The 22122-nt window shown below is 40.9% G+C and overlaps 1 protein-coding gene across 1 annotated transcript; it reads left to right on the top strand.

The window, feature by feature from the left end:
- The first annotated feature begins 932 nt into the window (after positions 1–932).
- On the top strand, positions 933–21544 carry LOC101940069 (E3 ubiquitin-protein ligase RNF170-like). Its single transcript, XM_065553921.1, has 6 exons — positions 933–1086; positions 7622–7697; positions 11281–11389; positions 15411–15484; positions 16009–16119; positions 19914–21544. The coding sequence occupies exons 1-6, from the start codon at positions 1049–1051 to the stop codon at positions 20217–20219; spliced, it is 714 nt and encodes a 237-aa protein (XP_065409993.1). The 5' UTR covers positions 933–1048; the 3' UTR covers positions 20220–21544.
- Positions 21545–22122: the final 578 nt, after the last annotated feature.

The raw sequence follows: 22122 nt of genomic DNA, 5'->3' as shown, positions 1-22122 counted from the left end.
TATATTTATAATGATCAAAGTGGAGGGCATTCCTAGAGATTAGTAACTAACAAGGAGTGCTGTGTATTGCACTAATCCCATCTGGTCATTAATCTCTAGGGAAGTGCTTTGTTTGCCACATCAAAACTGCTGTAAGGAATGTCACTCACAAGAACAATTCCAAGTACCATTTTTTGCTCTGACTGCCATTATCCTGTTACATTGCTAACATTTTTCCCCCAGGGGGGCTACTCAAGGGCTGAAAAATCAAGCGTGTTTAAATGTTTTGCAGGATCAAGGCCAGAGGCCTCAGCACTATGCAGGACTGAGCCCTTAATAGAGCTTATTAATTTTTTCTGCTTTGCTCGTTAAATTGTAAAAGAACCTTACAGGAATGAAAATGTATTCTTAGACTAGCTAGACCTTTTCCTGAGGGGCGTATACCAGAAAAAGGGACAAATCCTCTATGAAGATTACAGGTCTATCAGTTAAAATTCTTTGGGGTAAATTATTTCTTCTGTTGTAGACCAAAAAAACCCAAATCACATGATTAATTGGATTGTGTGCTGCACAATCAATTTAAATCGTTATGCAATATTAAGCTATCACAAGTGTCTGGCAAGTATTAAGATTGTTTCACCACAGTATTCTAGCTAAACTCTTATCTACACACTAGATAGGCTGCTACTGTATCATATGATCACAATATTAGTGGCATGACCTTGATCAAGTTAATATTTGAAGATAGTAATGCAATATTGCAGTTACATTTGTGTATCTTTGTAATCATGTTAAAAAAAATGTTAAAATTCTAGAGAACCCTTGGGGGATCTAAAAAAAAAAAAAAGAGCTAAGGTGCTTTATTTGAAAAGAGGTTTCTTTCTTTAGTGGAATTTAGACAATCTAACAAAACCTTGACATTAGGCAACCCAGTTAATAATTAACTAAGCTGAAGCCTGCCTCAATGAATTGTGTGTGATGACCCCACATCATAACACTTCTCTGTCAGCTGGCTGAAGAGAGAAGAAGTCTAGCTATTAAAGCCCTTCGCACAATTATAAAAGTAGGAATGCTAAGCCATACTTTATGCAGATCTTCAGAACCAAGGTAAGAAGAGAGCATTAGAATGATTACTGTGGTCTTTTATCGTAGAGTAAATGTTCCAGGTAAAAAAGATCCATAGCATTTTAACTATTGGAAACCCAAACTTAAATCTGTTTTTGAAAAGGGGGAACTTTGGCACCAACCAATTCCTCCTTCCTTGCAGGATGTCTAATATTTTTAATTTGCTTGTGGCCAGGCTTAATATGATCTGTAAAATAGGGATTGTGTCCAATTGCTGAAACTTACGTTCACGTTTGCAGCACAGTACAATCAGCTTTTGCAGTGTATTATTTATGTGCATCCTTAGCAGCAGTTTTAAAAGCACTGCACTTTAAACACAGCCACAGCTCATGTATCACAGGGGTTTGACCCTGAGATAACGTGGTACCATAAATTCTAGCAAGTTGAAACTTCAGAGAGAGGTCTGTTTTCATTCTGAATAATGTCAGATGTTCCTAACAAAAAGCACTAATAATAGTTAACACTTTTAATCTACATAGTGCTTGGCAAACTTTAATTAATGCCCTTAAAACACCCCTGTGAGTTGGGCAAGTATTGCATGCTTCAAATTAAATAAAAATTGCATATGTAAAACTCAGAGGTTAAGTGATCTTTCCAAGACCACTGAGGCAGAAAAAGGATTAGATCTTCTGGCTCCCCATTCAATGCTCTAACAACTAGTTCACACAATTTCCGTGTGCACTCTTCTTAACCATATGCAAGGCACAATAATGACAGCTAAACACTATGGGTTAGATTTTCAGAAATAGTTCAGCACATACAATTAGGGACAGTTTTTCCCCCCCCAAAGAGCTCTGCTTGCATTTAGACCCCAAAATATGTGGCCAGATTGTAAAATAGCTCAGCTCTCTTGAAAATCTGACCCTAAGTGTCATATTGGGAGCTGCTGGGGGCTGAACACCTTTGAAAATCTTGCCCTTGTTTAGGTGCTTAAATGGGAGTAGAATTCGTTTGAAAATCTGGCTTTTAAGGACATAACTGTGCTGTCTGAGAAAAGTATATAAACATAAGGGTCTGATTTCAGAAAGGGAGACCTTCCAAACAATTTTTAAAAAGGAACAACTAAACCAACCCATATAAACCTGTAGCAAATGTAAGATTTGACATCAAGCACTATATATCAACATCCAGTACAATTCTTATATTTTTAATATACTAGTCTTCAAAGGCTGTCACAAGCACACGTAGCATAAAAAAGGGGGTTTTAGTTCTCTTCCAGTTGGGAAAAGTTTTACTTAGAAAGTCTCTTTGAGCTATCATCTATCTTTCCTGTTAAAAGGGACATGGTCTGGTTAAAAATAATGGCCCAAATTTTCTCACTTAGGTTTGTAAAATTCAGCACTTAAGTCTGTAGGTAGGTACCTAAATAACTGTGGTCTGAGTTGCAGTAATGCTGAGCAGTCGCAATTCCCAATGAAGTCAGTGTGAATTGTAGAACAACACTGAAAAATCAGACCACGCTTTTTAGGACCTGAATGCACATTCTCATGCCAAGCTTTAAGCACATAGATTTGAAATTTTTGGCTGATATTTTTAAAGAATCAGATTTCATGTCCAGGCCACAAATAACACTTGAGGTTAGTAAAAGTAACATTTTAACCTTCTAATTTATTGTCACACTGGTTATCTTGTTTCTGGTCAGATTATAGTCAATTTTGCTTTTAAATTCTACCATAAACTTGAAATATTTGGGCTGCAAACACTGCAGCGTAGGCCAGTATTTTAATTTAGTTAAAGTTGAATCTCTGACATAAAATTATGCTACCACCAAGAGGTGCTAAGGGTAGCACATCATATTCTCATCAGCAATAATGATAAATTCTGCTCTCAGATCTGCATGGAGGATCTTAACTCTACTATTCTTTTACCCTACCCCTCTGCCTCTGCCCCACTAACACAATGGGACTTCTGGAGTTATAAGGTGGGCAGAATATTTGAGTTACCACCTTTTAGTTACTATGTAGACTTGAGAATAGAATTCTTTCAACCCTAACTAGGTGGGGTAACATGAATCGTGAGAGCACAGTAGAACTTGGTTTTCATGCGTGACAGTTTGATGCATTTAACTAGTGACAAGTCTAAGCCTTGAATATCTCCATTCAAGGCAAATTCACAATTTCCTTTGCAAACTTGTTCTCTTGCCAGACTATTCTTATAAAATTATTCCTAACCAACCTAAATTTTCCCATTTGCAGCTGGAAAATATAGATAGGCACCACGATAGTGTGAAAACTCACTTTACATAGCATCTGGACTAAGTAGGCTATCATTATGTGGTCTAAAATATCTGTTTTAAAATTCAGATATGTATAATAAAGAGAACATTTTAAATAGGACACAAATAACTGAGAACATTTTAAAAATAATGGTGCTGACTATGGGATGTTTCTGATCTCATACCAGCATTATATCTATTGACATCAATGGGGTTATTCCTGATTTACAACAGCATAAATGAGATCAGAATCAGGCCCAATGTATTAAATAAATGCACATATCAGATACATTTTCCCCACAGAATAATAGACTATATGAAAATAGTTTACTGTGAGACAGATCCTCAGCTGGTATAAACTGTCAAAGCTCTATTGATGGCTACATGAAGCTCTCCTATTCCCACTAGCTGAGACTCCGTTGCTGTATATCTGCCACTAACGGTCACTAAACAATGTACTGCTCTGCATCTTGTCCTACTGTGATAGTTCTTCGCAAGAGGCCATACAAAATATCATGGGCCTGATTCTGATCTCAGATACACCACTATAAATTAGGGAGTAACCCCTATGAAGTTAATGAAGTTACACCAATGTCAGAGGAGAATCAGGCCCCACGTTTTGGCAACCTCTGGGACAACAGTTAGCATTCATCTGCCACCCATGTCAGAGGATAATGGATTGTCTTGGTCTGTCTCTAATGTATACCCCCAAATGGGGGGCCGACTGGTTTCCTGGTAATTTTCAGCAATGAAAGGACAATCATTACCAGTTTTTCACATGTTAAAAATAAATTAAAATAATCTTAGATTAAGAATATAATTATAATTTCCCCTTTATTTTGTTTCTTTTTTTTAAATTCAACTTTCTAGTGGGCTCTAAATAATTAAATAGAATAAACATTTCAAGACAAAACGGGCCAGCAGCAACATGGCGCTAGCAACTAGAAGAATTAACCTGCAAGGTTAATAGATATATTATGATTCAGTCTGTAGATTAGTCTGAGAAACCTGGGGAGGACTGCATTAACAAGGACATGCGCCGCTCAGGGACAGACTGTTTCCCTTGCAGCATTCCAACTCTTTTCCCTTTGCTGAGGCCTATTTTAGATGTTGGATTTAGTTCAAGTTAAACAGATGGCAGCTCTGTTTCTTTTTTTAAACCAATGGTCACTTTAAACTACAAATGGGAGACTCAGGTCAGAGATAAGGATGCAGCTTATCTCAACTCATTTTTTATGGGAGTAGTCTGGCCCCATTATCCACAGCCCTTTGCACTGCTGAAATCTACCCAATTCTGGGCATCACATTTCCATTTTTTAGAGAGATCACTACAGCAATCCAACCAGCTTCTAGAAGATGCTTCTCTTTAACCTGCAAAAGCACTTAGACTAGAATTAAACCTCCAGGTGCAGAGCTCCAGTTACAGTACAATGTATCACCTTTACAGTGCCCCAGGCACTTCTACCAGCGCAGCAGCTCACCGACACCACCTTAGCCCATGTCTGGCATAATCAATCCCTTAGTGAGTGGTTTCAAATATCACCCTGCATAAAGCCAGCCCAGATCCTGCAAACACAGATACGGTGCTTTACTCACGTGAGCATTGCCGCTTCAGTAGGACAACTCACCTGAGTAAGGCTATCCATGCCCGTCAGTGTTTCCAGGAGCAGAGTCCAAACATCTCATAGGACCACTGAGGTGAGCAATAATAATCAATGTAAATTGACCTTTTTAAACTGACTTTTCACCTTGTAGCAGTTAGCTTCCTTATCATAGAGGTATTATTTGATATTCTTGTATTGAACACTAATATTGAACCTGGCCTCTGCATCAAACATATTTTGCATCATTCACGGGGGCATAGTGGATTGTTGTGACACTAACCAAAAAGAGCACATCTTGAATATTTAATATTGACTAAAGTCATCTTTCCATACACTGCACACAAGCGACTTATCAAGACTGTCCCTGGTTTCCTTTGGGCTACAAAAGACGGGCCTGCATCTGCAGAAAATTATCTATTGATTAAAAAGGGTTAATTCTTAACTATGACAATGAAAGGTAACAAAAGAGGAAGATGACCCTGAGTTAAGTTACTTATTTCCTTTCCCAGTGATGACTGTTTATTTCTACATTAATGAGTTGTGCACTGGCCACAGATTTCTCAGTTTGGAAAGGGTGTGCTTTTAGTTGCCCCTGTGTAAAGGCTGCGTACCTGAATGCTCCTCACATACCTCACCATACTTGGGATATGTTCCTACTTCCACTAAAGTCAACTGGAGTTTTGCTGACATTGACTTCAATGGGAGCAAGAACAGGCCCATGCATTTTTCAAAAAGGCAATTTTGTTTCCCATTGGGGCAGATCAGTGAGCAGCCCACTGCTCAAATGACAACAAAAAGAGTTGTTCCTCCTTTCTCGCAGTGATAGATATCACCTTTGGTTTCTAAGATCCACCCACAGCCCATTTTTATATAAATATAATTAGACTGAACATTGGAGGTTTGTAGAAATATCACGGAGAAAGGAACTGTGCAGCCTCTTTTGTTACCAATGTATTGTCTGAGGAAGATCACAACACTTGGAGGTGGATAAGTCTTATTAGATCACTGACTCCATTATTTTGAAAGGGAAGTATATAGTGTTACAATATCTCGTGTAGACATATACAAGAAAATTCATACAGGAAAAAGTGCTTTTCTACCCATGTATTAAATAGATTTTAAAACCCACACCTTTTGAATATAAGTGATATTTTTCAGTCTCTCCCTGTCAGTAGCTAGTCATCTTGTGTAAATAATTTTGCCATGTACAACACTAGCAGGATGGAAGCCCAGTGTGACAAGACAAAATTCATTACCTGCTTGGCAGTCAGGCTGAGACTTTTTTTTCCCCCCCAACTGCCTTAGGAATATGAGATGTCCAGCTCCCATTAATTGTAATAGGAACGAAGCATCTAAATCTCTTACCTGGCTTTGGAAATCACAGCTTTATCACTCAAAAATTACAAAATCTATCCCTCCTGGCTGACCCAAACACTTCTCTTTGTAGCCACTGAATAGGAGATTTCTCGTTTCACTGTCTAGAAAGCCCCCAGCCTTTTTTCCCAGAATGCAGGTGCAAACATTTATATGGAGGATCAGAAATGCACCCTTTAGGGATGGATTCTGACATCAGTTACACGAGTGTAACTCTGGAGAAGTTCCACTGGCAGCTTCAGAACCTGGCCTTCAGTCTTGGACTCTGCCAGGGAAAAGTCAAAGCCATTGTAGCTGTGGTCAGAGTGGTCCTCCTCTGGATAACTTTGTACAATCTGAAGAATTCCAAAAGGCCGGGCAGGGAAGCAATGAAAGCTCTTCAGATGTATTTTTAGTTAGACAAAGACAATCTAGGGGGCTGAATAAGCCACTCTAATAACTCTAATAACGATTACTAAAAGCCTATACGTACCCGCTTTCACCCTCCTCCCCAAAGGGCACGGCTGTCCTTTTCTAAGTTGCATATCCATAGAAAGATATTAGATTTTGTTTCTACTGCAGGAAAGCTGTTTTTAAGCTAATGGAGATTATTACAATATATGGCCAAATCTTGCAAGCCCTCTGCATTCTGAGTAACCAGTAATTTCAATTAGGGCTTTTATCTCGGTAAAGCTACTGCCATTCTAGTCTGGCCTTTTCTTTTGATTTGAAATTTGTCATACTGCATGAAATATACAATGAAACAAAATAAGATCTTAAATCTTGCAATTGTCCCAATGTGGGTAGATGCCGGAACTGTATGGAGCCCCTTTGAAATCAAGAGACCTGTTAGGTGCAGAGTTGTGCCCATGTAGAACAACTTGCAGGCTCAGGACCAAGAAAATTGACACATTAATCTTATTGTGGTAAGATCACATTGCAGGAGTTAGAGAATTTTCCATCTCACTTCATTCAATAAGTAAATATCACAAGAAGATAAATAACTGCTTGCTTGGTAGCACTATATTTAAATTTCTTTGCTTTATTTACATATTTTTGGGGTGTCATAATGAGGGGATCATTGTCAGATTGTCATTTGACCTTCTGATGTTTAAAAAAATGGATACACATGATGCCTTGAGTATAGTGGCTAGTATTTTCAATGTCCAAACACGATATCATTTACTGGCAGTTCCTACCAGAAAAAAGCTTAGCACTTGATGAGTTTATGCACCCATTTGTGCAATGACTCAACTCAGGAATTGGGACTAATATTGCATGACAACACAGTAACATTGAAGTCTCCCATTTTCTAAATGGCATAAATTCTCTGTTTTTTTTACAGGTTTGCTAATTTAAGTCAGCAGAAGATGAGTCATCTGGAAAAAGACTATAAACATTTGTCCCCTAGGAATCCTATTGTAAGTTCATTATTTTAAAACATATTTCAATATAAAATACCCAAGTAGTTTATACTTGTTGAGGTCCAGAGGTCAGGTGAGCTTTTCAGAATTTCCATCAGTTACGGTCTGGGACTGCTGGGTTTCCCTTGATTCAATAGCTCAGTTACATAATTAGAAACACATTTGCTCCCTGTTTTTGTATCAGATAAAGTTTTAAAAAGTGAGTGTTTTATTACTTTTCAAATGAAAGGCTGATACATAATCCAATTAGGTAAAATATGCAACACATAAACAAAGGCTGTGGACTCTGGGGCAGATCCTCAACTGTCATAGTTCCATCAGTGGAGCTGTGACAATTTACATCAGCTAAGGATCTGCCCCTTTATGTCAAACTTTGATGAAATCAGAATTTACAAGTATCCCCCATGAACCACACTGGGAGCTGGAATACATTAATGTGCTGTGCCGCGTGTGTTTTTTAAATCATATTGCGTTAAAATCTGTTTACTGTGAGGTCATTTTTCAGGGCTGCTGTTGCTGTTTGTAATTCCATTTCCCCTACCTTGGGCTCCCTAGTTATCAGTCTCTCAGCAGCTGAGCAGGGTGCAACCTGGTCAGTTCTTAGACAGGAGATCTTTAAGGCAAACCCAGATTGCTCCATGAAGTGGTGTTGGATTTTCATCAGGTGGTAGTCTTCCTTCCAGATACTGCTGAACTAGCATCATTCCAGAATGTTAAGGTGTTCTATGCTGTTGGAGAGATCTGTTCTGATGAGAGGTGAAACTGAGAGCCTCACCACTTAAAACACCCATAGTAATTTTTTCAAGAGAACCGTTGTTCCCAGTGACCTGGACAAATTCCAGTGGGGGTAATTAACATTCTGTCTATCTTGAATTACTTTGTCACTTAACTGAGTGTGGTATATGACACTTCGTGTCCTAACATGTTTTATGTTGCTGTGTGCTATTATTCCTCTCCAGAGGCGGCTGCATTTCAGTGGTGGGTGAAGCAATTCATATATTTCACACACAGCATGTACAAGAAAGATTCTGTGCACATTTACAATATCGTGACTACAGAAGGAAGAGAATTTTGTCAATAGTTTTGATATTTTTTAAAAATGTATTCCTCTTACTTACAGATCTTTGTCATGCAAAGAAATGAATTAGAGGGTGCTGATTTCAAACATATTAACTCAATGAACTGATAATTTTAGACTATGCTATGGGATGAATACCTGGATTCATGCTCTGTTATTTTGCAGAAATACATGTTAGCCTATCTCTTTTTTTCTTGAAAGAGCTAAATTAATAAAAATTAAACCCATGCCTGATTTTTAAATGTGATTGAATCTTCATTAGTTTCTCTGGCTCTGCTGATGTCTGACATTCAAAGTTCTAAGTTCTATTTTTCCCTTTTATCACATCTTCCATAAATACAGGGCTGGCTCTAGGCAACAGCAAACCAAGCACGTGCTTGGAGCGGCACATTTTCAGGGGCGGTATTCTGGCCTTTTTTTTTTTTTTTTTGCTTCACGCGGCAAAAGCCTAGAGTCCGCCCTGGCAGCAGCAGCATGTCGTGCATAGGGGGCACCCTGGGGCCGCTGCGGTTTGCGCCGTGAGGGAGCAGCACCCGCACCTGGTGGCTGGGCCGGGCAGTCTCCAAGCGGGCGACACTCGGGCTGGGAGCCGCCTGCAGATGCCGCAGGGCGGTTGCCCCCCAGCGCCGCAGCCGGGGCTGAATGAAGCGGCCCGAGCTGCCCAGAGACTGCGGCAGGGCGGCCAGAAGCAGCAGCAGGAGCGGGGCCATAGAGGGTTGGGCGCTGCCATGCGGGGCATCCCGCTCTCTGGGGCTCTGCTCCCTCTGGGGCTACCCTGCCCCGGCTCCTCAGCCCCCGCAGTCCCCAGGCTCTGCCCTCCTGGGTCCCAGCCGGTCCTGGAGGCGGGAGCCCTGGCTGGAGGGACCCTGGGCTGAGGTGTGGCCCTGGAGCCCCGCTGTTTACCCCGACCCTGCCAGTGCCAGACCGGCTGGAGGCGAGGGGGGAGCGGGTGGAGTCAGCACTGGTGCGGGGGAGCCCAGGGCTGGGGCGGCAGGGGGTGCAGGTGGGGGAGGGCAGTGGGGGGGGGGGTGAGAGCCAAGGGCTGGGGGGCACCCAAACATTTTTTTTTTTTGCTTAGGGCAGCAAAAAACCTAGAGCCGGCCCTGCATAAATAGATCAAATATGTGTGAAAGTGGGTTCATTGATTTGTCAGGAAAGTGTATGCCAACCTGGTGTTTGAACTACGAATCAGAGCAAATAAGAAAATTGGCACTGATTATCTTGTTGAGCAATAAGGTATGACAAGCATATGGTGATCGCATGAGATAATCATATGTTTGCCTGATTTTTCTCTGTGGAAAAAAAAATTCCATAGAATTTTGTCCGTCATAAGCCACAAATACTTTACACCGCTTTCTGATCAAAGTGCAAAATGAAGTTGTGGAATTGATGCTAGTCCTCCATCTGTACCCTTTGAAAGTACATAAGATGTGAATGACAAATGGCATTACCCACTTTCAGCACATGCCTTAAAACAGATGAACTTCTGTGGAAGTTCAAATTCAGAAGACCCCAATACTTAATGGGAGTGACATGAAAATTAGAATAACTATATCTCCAGGAGGATAGACTAACTGCATTGTTGTTAGACTAACTTCACTGGTTGATCTAAGAGTAGCTATGACAAGTGATGATTACCTAAATGCAAGTTTTTCATTGATCTGTATAAATAATACAAGACAAGCACATTCTGTCTCATGATCCATTACAGACCAGCTCATAAATCTGAATAAGCGAAGCTGGCAAAAACTGTCAATGACAGCAAGGATTTGATATGCAGTACGAAAATTGCACCTGAGAGGTTTCCTCGCCACTCACTAAATCAGACATGGCAGAGATGAACATAATGCCAGGTAGATTGGCTTTTTAGCAATGGGAACGTGGGTAATCTAGAAAAAAACATCTGGAAACCAAGGTAAGCCTTATGGCTTTCACAGATTAGAATTGTAGCCTAGGATACTCTAAAGCTATTGTAATAAATGCCTGGCCACCTATGACCTCACAGTGCTCCTCTAGAGCATCACAAGGGTAGAACTTGTATCATGCTACTTTGAAACCATGCCCTCTATTTGAGGTATTAACTATAGAGGGCCTACGACACACAGTTGACAGGTAACGATGCCACCTTGAGGCAGAATTTAGGGCTTTGAGTTAGCAGTAATGATGAGCTGGGCAATGTAATGGACTAAACCATTTACATCGTCCAGGAAAGAGGCATGATCTACTGGTCTGTTCACATGATTGGAGGCAAGGAACCCCCGAGTTCTAATTCTGCTTCTGACGCTGATCCCATCTGTGGCAGTGGACAAGTCACTTAACTTCTGTGTGCCTTATTTTCCCCATCTATTTCTGTGGAGATGATTCCTCACACGGCTGTTGTGTAGTGAATGTTTATGAAGCTGTTTGAAGACAACATGTGCTATTAATAATTATTAATAAACTGAATATGTCAATCAAAATATGCATCTACTAGAAATGTTTGATTTTTTTTTTCTCCTTTAGGAAGCTCTCAGACATTGGCAACCTCCTTATCACAGTGATTTAAGCTGCCCAATCTGCCTCCAGACAGCTACTTTCCCAGTAGAAACCAATTGTGGACATTTATTTTGTGGTAAGTTTTCCAGATTCGCATGCACAGTGCTTCGTAAATGAGTATGTACACCACACACATTACTGAAATCTCAGGATGTGTGTACTTGTGGGCCCAGGCGTGAGACCACTGAATCCATGGTGTTCTGGGAGTAGGATCACACCAATCTTTGTTAATTTGAAATCACTAGAAAAATCAACAACATTTCTGTTTGCCCACTGCCTTTAGTCCAATGTAATGGACTAAACCATTTACATCGTCCAGGAAAGAGGCATGATCTACTGGTCTGTTCACATGATTGGAGGCAAGGAACCCCCGAGTTCTAATTCTGCTTCTGACGCTGATCCCATCTGTGGCAGTGGACAAGTCACTTAACTTCTGTGTGCCTTATTTTCCCCATCTATTTGTATGAGGCTGTGAAAGGGTTTGAAATACCCAGAAAATCTTGAGGCAATAAACAGGCAACAGATACCTCTGATGCCAGTCTTATATTGATCAATTCCAGTGGAGCCCATGGGATGCACAAAAGGGTAGTAAATACAGATTGTAATATTTATGCAAAAACAAAGAGTACAAATCCCGCATTCCTATAATGTTAAAGTTATAACTTTAAACACAAAGAAACTAAGAAATGTAAAGTTCAATTTATAATGTCAATTTATAATGCACACATGGGGCCCAATTTTGATCTGAGATCCATCTATACAGCTCCCATGGGAGTCAGTTTGAATTGCCCCCGTATATCTAAGAGAACAATTGGTCTCTCTCTATGGGTATACTTTTAAAATCCACAATTCTCAATGGGATTGTTCTGGTCACATTTACACTGGTATAAAATTGAAGTAAGAGAGATCAGAATCAGGCCCAATATGTGCCATGAGGTGAGTTAAGATTACTAGGAGAGCCTTAACTTCTGTATGTCTTGACTTACGAGTGTGTAAAATGGTAACCCTAATGCTATATAAATACAAGCTTTTATATTTTCCTCTTTGTTTTAAAGTAGAGGGGGAGAAAAAGCTTAAATACCAGGGTGATTCTCCAGTGCTGAACTGAATTTTTATGCTGATGTAATTATTGACTTAAAAGGAATTACGCTGGTATAAAACTGGAACAATCTATGAACTGATTTCATGATGTACTTCCATGTTTGCATAGGCAAAAAAATTGTGCAACTATTCTGCTCTGGCTGTGTACAGGGGCCAGATGTAAATTACATTTCCATCCAACTGACACTTTAAGCTCCCTTGACAGTACCAGAACGGCATAAAGAGACTTTAGTGTAAATGAGAATAAGACCATCAGACACTAATGCTGTGGCAGGGGTTTTGGGGGGAAGGAGGAACAACACACCATAAGCATATGCTGAAGAGAGTGGTGGGACCATCTTCTCCTAGGACATCATCACATCCACTACTATGTGCTTTGGAAAGAAAACAGATCTCCGCAGTAGATGTGGGTAGGTGCCTGGAAATGTGCTGGAAGATTTATTTTTTATTACAGAAACACTTTTTTTTTTTCTAGGAAGTATCATTGTCCTGCACAGCTTGTTCAAGCACGCTACCTCCATCTTCACAATAAAAAGCACAGAGCAAATAAATAATTTATCAAAATCAGGGAGCACTTCCTAGGAACCAGCCACTATATGAGAGTCTACATGGGAATACTTGAGGATTCTCCTTCTAGGGGTTGGGCTGGTGTACATGCATTGCTTGATAAAATGCACATGCACACAGAAAAAGATCTTGAATTTAATCCAAGCCAGAACAAATCTGAGCAAAACATATGGCCCCAACACACGTTTCAAATAATATCAGACAAGCTGCATTATACAGATTTTTCAAATGAGGAGAAAGACGTAGCAGTGAAGAATAATATCATCATCATTTCCTCTTCCCTAGACTTATTTCCCTTTCTTTCTTTAGACTTTGTTTTCCTCCAACCGTATAATAATTTATTCTTCAAAAACGTGATCCCACCCCAGTGTTGTAAAATACCTTTATTTCTATAGAATCGTCCTCTTGCACAAAGTCCCACTCTGCTTTTCATGTCTTAAATTAATAAAACTTTAGACCAGCAACAAAATGCAGCAAAGGCCTAAATCCGCCCTGACTGAAGTCAATGGTAAAATGCCCACTGGTTTCCATCAGAACAGGATTAGGTCAATGCTGAGCACTTTTGATGAATCCCACTCTGATACAAAGTTTTATTGTTTTTTTTAAATGTGGCCAACCCATAGCTTTTCAAGCAGATTAACTGGAGATTTACAGAAAAATTGGAATTTATTATTATTGGTAATTAATTCATACAGTTCTTCCCTAAGTTTTCATTTTCAGATTCATTTTGAACCATATGTTCAGGAAGTTAGGAGGAAAACTGATCTTGAACCAATATTTTTTTCTAATTACCAATAACCACAGAGTATTTCAATGAAGCCCCATGAACTCCCTCAAAAAGCAGTGTAGCAAACTCGATTAAAACGGGATTTGGTCTAATTTATGAAAACACACTGCCACACAAATACCTGAACTTCAGAGGGGTCTTTCCCTTCCTGCGATCCTTTACAAACGATTCAACATGCAACATTTTTAATTGCCATGGGTTGCTTTTTTAAAAGCCATTGGAAAGCTAAGATTTGATCATGCACTGAGATCCTGTTGTCTTCAGGAGGGGTTGGCATAAAGCAATCTGCCCACATGGATCCTAGTGCAGGGTAAGGGCTTAAATGGCCAAAGTAACCTCTGAAATCCAACATGAAGTTTTTTCTATCTGAGCTTTGCACATGCAAAAGCTTGGAGCTGGATGCCGGGCTGCATTTATACACACAACACGGGGATTTAGATCTAGATGCTGTCTGTTTTCAAAACTGAGATTTTGCACATGCAAACAAGAAATAAAGGCTGAAACAAACAAACAAACAAAAACTGCACTCAAACAAAAACAAATGTTAAATATCGCAGCCATTGTTTCAGATATTGGGGTGAAGCTCCCTTGCAAAAAACAAACAAACAAAAAACCCCAAAAACTTTTGGACCAAATTTAATATCCCTAATAGCATTTCTATTATATAACATCCCTAATAGCTATATACTTGATTTCATATGCACCAGTTAAAACATTGTTTCCCATGCAGCCACCCTTCTGAAGCATGATCCTAAAAAAGAAAGTATAATTACTGATTTTTTCCCTAAATTGTGGGCTCCCAAAGACTTGATATTATAGGGTTGCTCAGGAGTGCCCACCGGCTGGTACAGGTTATTTTTAAGAATAAAAGAATTAAAGTGCAGTTCCGCTCTATAAAATGACAATCAAAAATGGCATTTTTGGGGTTCCACAGTTATTTTCACTGTGTTCATAGCAAATCAGATCAGTTTACAAGTGAAAAGATTTTTTTTCTCACAGTCAGGCTGGCAAGCAGAGCCTGGGATCTGAAAGTCAAGCTGGGCTCTTTCTGGGTTTCGAGCTGTTATATCAAATCCTGCCCTCAGCAGTGCTTGTGCAATCACTCTGTCCCCAAACTGTGGCCTGAGTTATACCTGTGCAACTCTCTGTCTTCAGTGAAGTTGTGCAGGTAAAACAGAGGACATAATATAAGGACAGAGGAGTTGCCTTGATGGGCATGCAGTTGGAACTGACCCTTCTGTTGACGAAGAGGACAGAACAGAATTCAGCAGCTGTGGCAGTTCCACAGAGATGACAGCAATAGAGGAGTAAAAAAATTTTTAGTCACTAAGAGCCAGTTTCTCATCCCCTTATTCACAGTGATGAGCACCTTATTCCAAAAGTGGCCCTGTGGAGGTCAATGGGGCTCCTTTTGGAGTCAGGACCTATTGTACTTCAGAGTCTCACCTGAAAGAAGCAGGTATGTCTCTGAACACACAGAAGGAGCAGTGCCATTTTTACACCGTCACTTTTCAGAGTGGCATCTACGCAGATACAAGGGGAGGAAAGGGGGCTAATAACTTAGATGGCCTCCCTGTAAATCCTTTTTACCTAAATATTCTCCAGACCATTTGCCTTAATATATCAATTTTGCTTTTTGTAGGTTCCTGTCTAATTACATACTGGAAACATGGTTCCTGGTTAGGAGCAATAAATTGTCCTCTCTGCAGACAAAAAGTAAGAGTAATTTCTATTCTATACATCTGCTTTTTGACAGTTAGTGAATTAAGAGAAGAGATACCAAGGGTAATATTTGTACAGCCTCTTATTTTCTAGCATCTCAAAACCCATTTAGGCTGGAATGGCACTACAGTCATTTGCCTCTATCATCTGAAGCCTGTCATATCAGGGAATGCTGTAAAATATTAAATGTGCCTCCAGTGCTTCCCCCCCTCATAGTTGTTGAATCTCTGGCATAAATATTTCATAAAACCAAGACAGAACTTCTTATCCTCATCTGACCCTTGCCAGAGGCTGCACATTATATTGAGAGAACATACACTCCTTTCAGAAGGAGAGGGTTTGCATGTAGGAAATGGACCCACTGACCTGAAACTTGGAGCCAGGCAAAGGTCATTGTGACAGAAATATTGACAGGCATAATAAATTGCAGAAGAGTATTTTTCTTAATGCTGCAAGACCTGCATCGTTTTACATTCAGCTGTATAGTTCTAACGCTCATTTTTGTTTTCCATGGGAAGGTGATTCTTCTGTGTAATGCCTCTTGTGAAAATCAACAAGATAAGCCAAGCAAGCGGATTGTACGCGACATCAGAGATTACAACAAGCGTTTCTCTGGACAACCTCGACCTGTAAGTGCGGATATTTCTACATCCGCTTAATTAGCCCTATCCCAAGCTGCAGTGAGTTGAAAGAGACTGAACAGTGTAAGCTAATTGGTCAGTATGGGAGTTCCGTCTTTGGGTGTTCGTATTGTTCGTAGCTTTGTAAGGAAGTCGCGCCAGTTACAGCAAGGCTCAACATTCCTATTAGCCGGGTGCCCTGCGGCAGGTGCTTTTGACCAGGGTGCTTAGGTCCCGGCTCAGTCATTCTGGAAGGAACGGGAAAACAAGTGGGGAGATTAGGCAAGGGAGAGAAAACTGAACTAGAGATGGGCCAAACTGGAGTATGTGGCTCAGTTTTGAACCCCAGGATCTTAGCCTGCCTCTAGGGATTTGCTTCTAAGTCAAATCCAAAACCAGAAAGGAGTTATCTTTCTGTTTGGAGGTGGCCAAACTCTCAGGGGTGAAGCTAGCATGGCTGTTCACATTGTCTACAGTAAAAAGCAACAGAGGGTCCTGTGGCACCTTTGAGACTAACAGAAGTACTGGGAGCATAAGCTTTCGTGGGTAAGAACCTCACTTCTTCAGATGCAAGTAATGGAAATCTCCAGAGGCAGGTATATATCAGTGTGGAGATAACGAGGTTAGTTCAATCAGGGAGGGTGAGGTGCTCTGCTAGCAGTTGAGGTGTGAACACCAAGGGAGGAGAAACTGTTTCTGTAGTTGGATAGCCATTCACAGTCTTGGTTTAATCCTGATCTGATGGTGTCAAATTTGCAAATGAACTGGAGCTCAGCAGTTTCTCTTTGGAGTCTGGTCCTGAAGTTTTTTTGCTGTAAGATGGCTACCTTTACATCTGCTATTGTGTGGCCAGGGAGGTTGAAGTGTTCTCCTACAGTTTTTGTATATTGCCATTCCTGATATCTGACTTGTGTCCATTTATCCTCTTGCGTAGTGACTGTCCAGTTTGGCCAATGTACATAGCAGAGGGGCATTGCTGGCATATGATGGCATATATAACATTGGTGGACATGCAGGTGAATGAGGCGGTGATGTTGTAGCTGATCTGGTTAGGTCCAGTGATGGTGTTGCTGGTGTAGATATGTGGGCAGAGTTGGCATCGAGGTTTGTTGCATGGGTTGGTTCCTGAGTTAGAGTTGTTATGGTGCGGTGCGTGGTTGCTGGTGAGAATATGCTTAAGGTTGGCAGGTTGTCTGTGGGCAAGGACTGGCCTGCCTCCCAAGGTCTGTGAAAGTGAGGGATCATTGTCCAGGATGGGTTGTAGATCACTGATGATGCGTTGGAGAGGTTTAAGCTGAGGACTGTAGGTGATGGCCAGTGGAGTTCTGTTGGTTTCTCTTCTGGGCCTGTCTTGTAGCAGGAGGCTTCTGGGTACACGTCTGGCTCTGTTGATTTGTTTCTTTATTTCCTTGTGTGGGTATCGTAGTTTTGAGAATGCTTGGTGAAGATCTTGTAGGTGTTGGTCTCTGTCTGAGGGGTTGGAGCAGATGCGATTGTACCTCAGTGCTTGGCTGTAGACTATGGATCGTGTGGTGTGACCGGGGTGGAAGCTGGAGGCATGAAGGTAGGCGTAGCGGTCGGTGGGTTTTCGGTATAGGGTGGTGTTAATGTGGCCATCGCTTATTTGTACGGTGGTGTCCAGGAAGTGGACCTCCCGTGTAGATTGGTCCAGGCTGAGGTTGATGGTGGGGTGGAAGCTGTTGAAAGCATGGTGGAATTCTTCCAGGGCCTCCTTCCCATGGGTCCAGATGATGAAGATGTCATCAATATAGCGTAGGTAGAGAAGGGGCATGAGTGGACGAGAGCTGAGGAAGCGTTGTTCCAGGTCAGCCATAAAAATGTTGGCATATTGTGGGGCCATGCGGGTGCCCATAGCGGTGCCACTGGTCTGGAGGTATATATTGTCACCAAATTTGAAATAATTGTGCGTGAGGATAAAGTCACAGAGCTCAGCAATAAGTTGTGCTGTGTCATCATCAGGGATACTGTTCCTGACAGATTGTATTCCATCTGTATGTGGGATGTTTGTGTAGAGAGCCTCTACATCCATGGTGGCTAGGATGGTGTTTTCTGGGAGGTCACCAATGCATTGTAGTTTTCTCAGGAAATCTGTGGTGTCACGGAGATAGCTGGGAGTGCTGGTGGCGTAGGGTCTGAGTAGGGAGTCCACATATCCAGACAGTCCTTCAGTGAGAGTGCCAATGCCCGAGATGATGGGGCGTCCAGGATTTCCAGGTTTGTGGATCTTAGGTAGTAGATAGAATAACCCCGGTCGGGGCTCTAAGGGTATGTTGATTTGTTGACTTCTACCTCCCTGGCCACACAATAGCAGATGTAAAGGTAGCCATCTTACAGCAAAAAAACTTCAGGACCAGACTCCAAAGAGAAACTGCTGAGCTCCAGTTCATTTGCAAATTTGACACCATCAGATCAGGATTAAACCAAGACTGTGAATGGCTATCCAACTACAGAAACAGTTTCTCCTCCCTTGGTGTTCACACCTCAACTGCTAGCAGAGCACCTCATCCTCCCTGATTGAACTAACCTCGTTATCTCCACACTGATATATACCTGCCTCTGGAGATTTCCATTACTTGCATCTGAAGAAGTGAGGTTCTTACCCACGAAAGCTTATGCTCCCAGTACTTCTGTTAGTCTCAAAGGTGCCACAGGACCCTCTGTTGCTTTTTACAGATTCAGACTAACACTGCTACCCCTCTGATATTGTCTACAGTGTAAACCACCCACTGAGGCCAAAATCCTAGCAGGCCTGGAGGCTCAACGGGCAAAGGGACAGATGTGTAAGATGAAGGCTAGACGTACATGTGCTCTATAAGTCATGCTGATTCCTTGCTAGACAACATATATTGCCTGCCCTAGGCAGCCCTTCCTTGCCTTCTGGTGGAGGGCCTGCTAAGGGCTACGGATCTTACTTTAGCCTCTGGACTGGAGGTTATTTCTTCAGGTTAATAGTTTTCCTTACTTCATTAAACCATTACAATGGCCAAGGGAAAATCCAGATATAATATTTCCTCTTGTATATTTACTCCAGGCATGGATCAGTACGTAGTTTATCAATTTAATATACTAACAGGGCAACGGAGTGTAGCAGGGGCTAGCGATTGTCTGTACCGTATGGAAAAACTAGTTAGCTTAAAGGGTCACTGGGTATCTTGGTATCATAGTACTAGGGTGACCAGATAGCAACGGTGAAAAAATGGGACAGGGGGTTGGGGGCTATAGGCACCTATATAAGAAAAAGTCACAAAAAATGGGACTGTCCCTTTAAAAACGGGACACCCTACATAGTACCTGCTATTGCCAGTAGGGCAATCCTACAGTCCCTCTTTATATTTACCTCCCCATGCCTAGAGTTTGCCTGAGTAAAGACTGCTGGACTGGGCTGCCAAGGCCAGATTTTCAAAAGAGCATACAGTCTCACGTTGAAGCACTCCACGCCCACACCCGAGATGACCTTTTCAAAAGAGATCAGCAGTCAATACAACAATTATGGTGGGATTTTCAAAGGGCACAACACCACATATAAGGCGTTGTTTTTAAAGTCTAGTCTTTTATTTTGGTATCTGAGTGGGAGCTGAGCTCTTCTGAAAAAATCTGTCTCTGAATCTTAGAAAATAAGTGAATAGTGTAGCTGGACTTGGACATTAGAGGTAAATCTTGTGATTAAGAAATTTTAGACTAAAAACATTGATTAGAAGCTTATCTGGTAACCAAAAAAGCTCCATGAATTAGAGTTAGAGAAAATAATATCACTTCATAACCTAATGCAACTGAATATTTAGTTTGCAGATTACCTTTATGACATGCCGCTACTCCTAAATCTTGCCTTAAGAGGAATCTTCACGCTGGGCGGTCTCGTATGGATCTTCTTCCTAAGAATTGTTGTTTGCTCCTTTGGGACCATCATGTGCTTAACTTCCCGATTTGACGTGATGCATGAATCTCTTTGTGGAATCCTCGCAGCAGTCGATGACCTAGTTGTCGTTTTCCTCCTTTTAATTTGCATGTTTAACATTTGCCAGCAAATGGAATCAGAAGGTATAAATATGGCAAGTTCTACAACTCAGACCATGCTGTCGGAATCCTGATAGACTCAAACTTCTACTTCTTCGTGAGCCTTCATCAGCTTGTGTCAGGCTTCTCCATGACTCTGGGGGCAGCATGCGATGGACTGATTTTTGAAGAACGTTCTATCATTGACCTATAGTGGAGCGAGACTCAGTACACTTGCCATGGCCAAGTGATTAATTTGTGCAAATGCTCACAAGCCTAGGTTATTAATACAGCGATGTATTTACTAGATTTCTGCAAGGTGAAGCAGCCTTTTATGTGACTTCCCTTAACATACAAGACCTGAAATGACATTGTCTGGGAGCTATGTGTAACCCACACACCTGCTGGGTGTGGTGCTCTGTCCCATGCAGTGGCACCAAGACCACTTAGAGAGAGACTAATGAGTCTGCGCTACATCCTTAGCTAAGAGCCATATGGCTTTTAGCTCATGCACTAGAGGCTCATGCACTAAGCTTCTGAGGTTTGATCCCGCCCACCAGCGACCGGGGTCTGTTGGCGTTACATATGCACAAAGCCTAAAATTGCAAAGCCAGTCACTTTATACCTGAACATTTTTCAGGAAACCACTTTACATCTAACTAGTTGCATCTCAGTTCTGGTTTACTAAATTTAATTTCGAGACCCTAGATAGTCTTATTACTGTAGAACTTTTTAAGACGCTACGAGTGTGGCATGGGAATAAAATGTCAACTACATGGTTCCTCTAAGAGGTTGTCTGTAGGTGCTTTGTGCCACCAAAGTTTATTACGATACGCTCATCCATCAGGCTACAAACTTTCCCAGGTATCTGTTTAACTATTGTAATCTTGATCTTAAAACAGACAATATGAATATGTTCATAATATTAGCTTGAGTTAAAATACAAAATGAAATAAAAGTACTCTAGGGAGAGTGAAATAAAAAGGGATTGAAAGGATTATGCAAGGAATCTGAACAAATCTTTATCCAACTCTCAAATATATGAACACAAGGTACATTTTTTTAGCAGCTTCCTTAAGCTCTGTGCATCTGAGTTTTAACAAAGTCAGCATTGTTATTTGTTTCCTGTAAACTTTGAATGCTCCCTGTAGTTTCCTTGTAAGTTCCTGTACTAGTTCAGCAAAAAACATTAAGGCCAAATTTATGATGATGATATAAATAGTAGGAAGCCCATGACAGTCTTGTTTTTTTTTTTTGGCAAGTAGTTAAAATTATTGGGATACTGCAAGAAAACACTGCATTCTGTACATTGATAATTTGTGATATGTATTGAAAATAACAGAACTACTCTTCACATGTTACGTGTGTGTATATATAAATATATGAATATTTATTGTTTACAATATATTGGTCTCTAACAGTTATGTTTGTGGGATTTTTTTGGGTGACATTTTCAATTGATATAACTTTTATCATCCTCCTTGAAGTTCATGTTATACTATACCAATATTGAACCCCACTTTTCCCTGTTATTTACTGTGCTATGTCCCCCCCCACTTTATACCCTTCAACTGTCATTGGTTTTAATTATGAACTCAAAAAGCATAGATAGAGAACTCTTTCCTCATACTAGGTACTACGGAGAGGGCAGCAACTGCTCTTCCATGAGTTGCAAGGCAGGAAATATATTGTTTCTTTTCTTAAAAAAAAAAATAAAAAAAAAAATTGCCAGATGTTTTTGTGCACTGACTACTAACATTGATTTAGTTTCAGAAACTGGCTGTTATTTTTAAGGTACCCTGAGTATAATTTTGTCGTCAGGTGACTCCTGTTTGCACTTAACTTGGAGTTGCAGTCTATGCTATTACTAAAGAATGGAATTTCTATTAAGTGCATAAAGTTGGGGTCACATTTCATATAAATGTACTATAGTTATTGCTGTTGTATAGTAAGGGCTCAGTGTGAGAGTGGCCGAAGAATAGGCTGGGAGTTTCGGAG

Source organism: Chrysemys picta, chromosome 8, assembly GCF_011386835.1.
Source record: "Chrysemys picta bellii isolate R12L10 chromosome 8, ASM1138683v2, whole genome shotgun sequence".
Lineage (NCBI taxonomy): Eukaryota > Metazoa > Chordata > Testudines > Emydidae > Chrysemys > Chrysemys picta.
The sequence above is the reverse complement of the archived record's forward strand: the minus strand, read 5'-3'. Positions and strand labels throughout refer to the sequence as shown.